This window comes from Rhinopithecus bieti, unplaced genomic scaffold (genome assembly GCF_001698545.2).
Source record: "Rhinopithecus bieti isolate Rb0 unplaced genomic scaffold, ASM169854v2 scaffold_54265, whole genome shotgun sequence".
Lineage (NCBI taxonomy): Eukaryota > Metazoa > Chordata > Mammalia > Primates > Cercopithecidae > Rhinopithecus > Rhinopithecus bieti.
In genome coordinates, this window is record NW_016821017.1 from 144,402 (window position 1) to 150,841 (window position 6,440).

Below are 6,440 nucleotides of genomic sequence, written 5' to 3' on the forward strand. Positions count from 1 at the left end.
TCTTCTTCCTTCTTTCCTTAGGTTTGGGAATCAAAAAGAATCCACTTTGAACCCTGGCTCCACCATGGCTGGTTCTTTGATCCAGGACAAATCACTTAACTCTTAGTCTTCATTTACTCATCTATAAAATGGGGGTGAAAATTATATATCTCACTGAATTATAGTGAGAATTAAATAAGATGATGAAAGCAAAATACCCCACATTCAACTAATACACATTATATGAAATACTGGAGGTAGAAATTCTGTTGCATAAATTAGGTTGGGACTTTTATAGTGGGCAGTGTAGTTGCCAATCAGAGCAGAGCTAATCCAAACACTTCCCCAGGGCCAACACTCAGCTTCAGATGGATGGACTCCTTTGAAGATCATGTCAGGGAGTTTGGGTTTCTCTCCTACTTCTGCATATCCCTGGGAGGAAGCTTTTCTCAAGTTGTGAGAAGTTGGGACCTGGCACAGAGGAGATGAGGCAGGAATGCTCTCAGCTAGTCCAGAACTGGAAGGTATGCATCTACCGGAATATTATAGCTACATTATAGCTCCATACTTCTGTAGTTTGTAGAGTTCTCATCTATGTTTGCATATGTATTGTCATTTGTCAGTGACAATCAGACATTTCATTATTTTTCCAACAAACTTTCATTTGTTTTCCAATCTAAGAATCCATAGTACTTCAAATAGGAAATAACACATTTTAAAAACATATTGGAAAGCTCTATTTCATTTTCATTAGTCAGGCACTTGTGATTGCAAACATGAGAAACCCAACTCAAACACGAGAAAAAATAAAGTGAATTTAACAGCTCAACACAACTGAGAAGGACTGTTCAAAATTAACTGATTCAGGGAGTCACAGTGTTATCTGGACTCTCTTTCTCTACTTTTCTTGAATGCTTCCCTCCATGTGACAGGCAAAATAGTAACTTCCAAACTTATCAGCTTAGCAGTGCCAGAATGAGCAGAGTTTTTGGATGAATCAAGCAGAAATGTCCAGGGAAGAATTCTGATTGGCCCAGTTAAGGACATGGGATCATTCCTGAACCGATCTCTGTGGCTGGAATGGGGTGTGTTTGACCAGGCTGGGTCACATGATCTTTCCTGTGGAGGCTTGGGGAGACATGGAGTCACCCACTAAGACATTTGAAGATGGTTTTCTATGGGAAAAGAAATCTGTTACTCACCTTCTCTGTACTCTTCACACCATACTGGAGTAGGAAGATATCAGCTTTTTAAAAATCACCAACTGACCCAATTGAATAAAAAATATAAATTGGGAGTTACTTTCTTAAAATAGAGGTTTTAAATGTGGTCCTTGGATCAGCAGCAGCAGCAGCAGCAGCAACTGGGAACTTGTTGGAAATGTACATTTCCAGGCCCCAACCTAGAGCTATGGAATCAGGCACTCTGGTGATGAGACCCAGCAATCTATTTTAACAAGCTTTCTGGAGCTGCTCACGTGTGTAATCCCAGCTACTTTGGAGATTGAGATGGAAGGATTGCTTGAGCCTAGAGGTTGGTGGCTGCAGTAAGCTGTGATTGCGCCATTGAACTCCAGGCTGGGTGACAAAGCGAGACCCCAGCTCCAAGAAAACAAACAGAAAGCAGCCTTCTAGGTATTATGATGCACGCTCAAGTTTGAGAACCACTGCCTTAAAGGGTTCTTTGTTGTGTAATTCTGCTAAGTATTTTAAACATGATTTGCTTTGAATAAATAGATTTAACCGTTAATTTTCAAGTATACGATTATCACATAAAGTAGGAACATATGGCATATTAAATTATTTACTTTAAAATGTTTAAAATAAAAAAGCTATAATTTAAAAATAAATTAACACATGTAAGAGCTTTCCATAAAAAGCAATGGAACTCCATTCCAGCTTCCTCCATATGCCACAGTTCCACTTCCCAAAGATAACCACTAGGAATTCTTTTAGCTTTTTTTGTTGGCTACCTTTTAATAATAATGATAGTAATAATTATTCCTGCTATTTATTGAAGTTAGACATTAGCCACTTACAGGTGAATATTTAACTTACAACCACAGACATCTATTTTTTATCCTCCCAGTGTAGAATATCATCACTGTTTTAATTCATTCAAAAGCAGTGTTTACACTCATGTTTACATGCCATGATCACATTTTATTCCTTGCAGAGTTTTAATTTTTCCCTAGTATTTCTAATTGCTATCTTTTTTCTTTGCATTTTCTGTCACTTTCTTGAGTTGTTCCAAAATCTCCAAGAGTGTATCAAATCTTTCACATTTCATTTCTTCCCCTGGGCGGCTTCTTCCGAAGCCTCATTTTCTAGTTCTTTTGAGGACTGATTGATTTTTGAGGTCACGGCTGTCATCTGGGAACTGCTCTTCATTATTCTGATTCCATCCACTCTCTCCTGCATATCATTGTCTTCCCCTTCTTGATTAATGATGGGTAACTTTTTAAAAGAACTTCCTAGGAAGTTATGAAAGAGAAGTAAAATAATTTTTTACATGTCTGAAAATGTCTTTTACCCCTACTCTGAACTGGTAGTTTGACTGGGTGGAGAATGTTAGGTTGGAAATCATTCTCCCTTGGATTTTGGGTGGTTCTGCTCTATCATTATCTTCTCTCTCTCTCTTTTTTTTTTTTTTTTTTTTTTTTGAGACAGAGTCTCACTCTGTCACCCAGGTGGAGTGCAGTGGCACAATCTCAGCTCACTGCAACCTCCACCTCCTGGGTTCAAACGATTCTCGTGTCTCAGCCTCCTAATTAGCTGGGATTACAGGCATGTGCCACCACACCCGGCTAAGTTTTGTATTTTTAATAGAGACGGGGTTTCACCATGTTGGCCAGGCTGGTCTTGAACTCCTGACCTCAGGTGATACACCCGCCTCAGCCTCCCAAAGTGCTGGGATTACAGGCGTGAGACACCGCACCCTGCCCATTATCTTCTCTTATTCAACTTGCTGAGGAGGAGTCTTCTGCTTTTCTGTTCATTGACAGGTGACCTGTTTCTGATTGTTTCACTCTACAAGTTTTTAGGATCTTTCTTTTCTTCATAGTCACTGTTCTAAAATTTCATAATGATCTAGCAAAGTGTGGGGAGGTTTTTTCCCAGTCATTTTTTGTGCAGAGTGCTCAGTTGACCCATTTGGTGTGAGACTATTATCTCATAATGTTGGGGAGACCTCTTAGTTATTTTAAAAAGTACTTTAAAAAATTTAATAATAAAATACCTCAAATATGTACAATATGACAGATATTGATATATTACTGTCCAGAATTAACAGATGTTAACATTTTATCATATTTGTTTCATACCTACATGTATATGTATAATCTATCCAAAATACCAAAGATCATCAAGCATCATTAACTTTATCCCTCCCCAGAAGTAACCTGAAGTTGGTGTGTATCATTCCTCTGCATAATTTTATGATTTTATTACTTATAAATGTAACTATAATCAGTATTGGTAGTGTTTTGTTTGTTTGAAAGTTTTATGTAAATAATATCATTTTGTTTTACAACTTTTTTTTTCTTATTATGTTTTTGAGATTTAGACATGTTAATACATAAAAATCTAGTTCATTCGTTTGAACTGTCCACAGTCATCCATTATGTGTCAGTTAGGAAGGCCTCAGCTAAAAGTAACATAAAACTTAGCTAGCAGTTTAAATATAGAGATTTTTTTTTTTCAGGTAACAGGAAATCCAGGGATAAGCATTCCAGAGCTCAGTGATATTCTCAGGAACCCAGATTTGTCTTTATCCTTCTGCTTTGTCCTTAGCCTGTGCCTTTGATCTTCATACTTGTCACCTCATTGTTGCAAGATGGCTGCTTTGTCTCAAAGTCTCAAGGTCCATGCAAGAAAGGAGGAGGGTAAAGGACAAACTATGCATTCCAACTGTGTCACTTTCAATCAGGAAAATAAAAGCTTTCCTGGAAGCCTTACCCAAGGTACTTCTACCTAAATCTCATCGGCTAGAATAGTGTCACATGACTACTCCTAAAATCAGTGACTGGCTAAGGGCAACCAGATTACCATGAATGGTTTATATAGATCCCAACTCATGCCTGAGCCTAGGGAAGGTGACTGCTGGCAATCAAGGGCCCTGTGTCTCTACCCGAACAAAATGGAGTTTTGTAAATAGGCAAGAAGAAGAGGGAATGGATGTTGGGCAGTGTAGCAGACATGCTAGATGACCACCCAATGCCCATTCTCTCTTTTTCCCTTACTGACAGACTCAATATTATTTTCCCAGTAAAAACTTACTTTCCTAGAGTCCTTTGTCATATGACCCAGGTATGGTTTTCAGTAACCACATTTGGGTCACCTTTGTCAACAAGTAATTGTTAGTAGAAGTATATCCCAAATATTGTACCAAACATATACTCAAAGTTATTTGTTGTTATCTGAAATTCAAATGTAACTGGGCAAACTAGTTTTATTTGCTAAACCTGGCAACTCTATCCAGGAAGGAAGAAGGAAAAGTGAAGGGGCTTCCTTCTGAAAATGCTTTATCTAGGAAGGGACTCCTTCCTCAGATTCTTTCTCCTGCAGCTCTTCAGCCAGAGAGAGCTGAAGAGCATCTGAGGGAAGTGATTCTTTTTAGTTGGCCATAGTGCTACTGTGGCTGGAGCAGAAGTTAGAAAGTCAGAGCAGAAAGGGGAATGGGCATCAGGGAAGTAGCTAGCAGCATTCTCCACAGGTGTTTTATACTCTCCAAATAGTTACATCCAGTGGTGATGTTCAAAATATTTAACAATCAACATGGCACTGATGTTGACCAACCAAAATGAATACCTGATCACTAAAAATGGACACCAACCATAAACAGCAGCCATACCAATGCATATCGGTGGAATATCAACCCTGTTTCTATTGCTATTTTCAGGGAAATTAACACTCACTTGATTTATTATGACTGTGTAAATATTGCCCACAGTTGAGTATAGTGTACCATGATTACTTTTCCTTTCTATGACTGTTCTTGACAAGCTTTTTGTATCCTCTCGCAACAGTCAAACACATAAAGACCATTTTTCAGAACCAGGTTTTTTCCTGAAGACATCCTGTCCAGTGCCTGCTCTAAAATGTGCCTGTTGCTCTCTGGACTGTTACAGGGTTCTTCTCCAGCAACTTTCCTTTGCCCATCTTTTGTGGTGAATCCCGTTTTCCAGACTTAATTTCTTTCTTAGTGCAAGTCCTTCATCTTGCTAGAGTTCCTCCTTCAATCACTTCCTGAAATAAAGGTGCATCGAAGGTAAATTTTTGAGATAGTTTATGTCTGAAAATGCCCCTATTCTACTCTCCCACTTGATTGATAGTTTGATTGGGACTGGAATTCTAGGTTGGAAATAATTTTGTCTCACTTTTGGAAGCACGATTTCATTGTCTTGTAGCTTCCACTGTAGCGATTGAGAAATCTGATGTAATTCTTGTTTTGGATTCTTGGTAGGTGACTTATTTTTTTCTGGAAGCTTTTAAGATCTCTTTATCCGTGATGTCCTAATGCTTCATAATCATGTGACTTGGAGTGGATTTTTGAAAAATTATTTTTTCTGAGCTGATTGAAAGTTCTTTCTTTCTTTCTTTTTTTTTTTTTGGAGACGGAGTCTTGCTCTGTCACCCAGGCTGGAGTACAGTGGCCGGATCCCAGCCCACTACAAGCTCCGCCTCCCGGGTTTACGCCATTCTCCTGCCTCAGCCTCCGGAGTAGCTGGGACTACAGGCGCCCGCCACCTCGCCCGGCTAGTTTTTTGTATTTTTTAGTAGAGACAGGGTTTCACCATGTTAGCCAGGATGGTCTCGATCTCCTGACCTCGTGATCCGCCCATCTCGGCCTCCCAAAGTGCTGGGATTACAGGCTTGAGCCACTGCGCCCGGCGAAAGTTCTTTCAATCAGAAAATTCAAATCCTTCAGTTCTGGAAAATATTCTCATGTTATTTCATTGATAATTTTCTCTCCACTATTTTTTTTATCTCTGTTTTGGAAATTCCTATTACTTTGATGTTTGGGCCTCCTGGATTGATTCTCTGGTTTTCTTGTTTTATCATAGTATTTGTTTAATCTCATTTTATTTGTGTTCTATTATCTGATATACTCCTTCAAATTTATGTTCCAAGTCTTTTATTGAAAATTTTCTTCTAAGATATTTTTAATTCTGCTTTTCTTGTTGTCATGAATACAGTGTCTTTTCTTGTCTCTGTTGTGATTTCCTCTAATTTGGTCTTGAGAGCTGTTTCTGCAGAGTAGCCAGAAACCAAGATAGCCACTTTCTAGGAGAGCTCTAACCAGGAGGAAAATAAGGTTTAGGTGGTCAGGTGAGACACAATGAAACCAAAATGCATAAAACAGAAAAAAGTTATTACTTATAGATCTTGGAGAGGTTAGGGGTGGATGGTGGGAAGTCAAGAGGCAGTAGGATGTTCAATCAGTGAATGGGGGGGGGGGGG

At 38.9% G+C, this 6,440-nt stretch overlaps 1 protein-coding gene across 1 annotated transcript in view; it reads left to right on the forward strand.

Annotated features, from left to right (window-relative positions):
* The first annotated feature begins 474 nt into the window (after window positions 1-474).
* Window positions 475-6,440, forward strand: part of SLC4A5 (solute carrier family 4 member 5) — a 110,737-nt gene continuing 104,771 nt past the window's right edge. The window contains exon 1 of the mRNA XM_017860114.1: window positions 475-503. Within this exon, the coding sequence (XP_017715603.1) occupies window positions 476-503 (28 nt within the window). The 5' untranslated portion in view covers window position 475. The remainder of the gene's footprint in view (window positions 504-6,440) is intronic.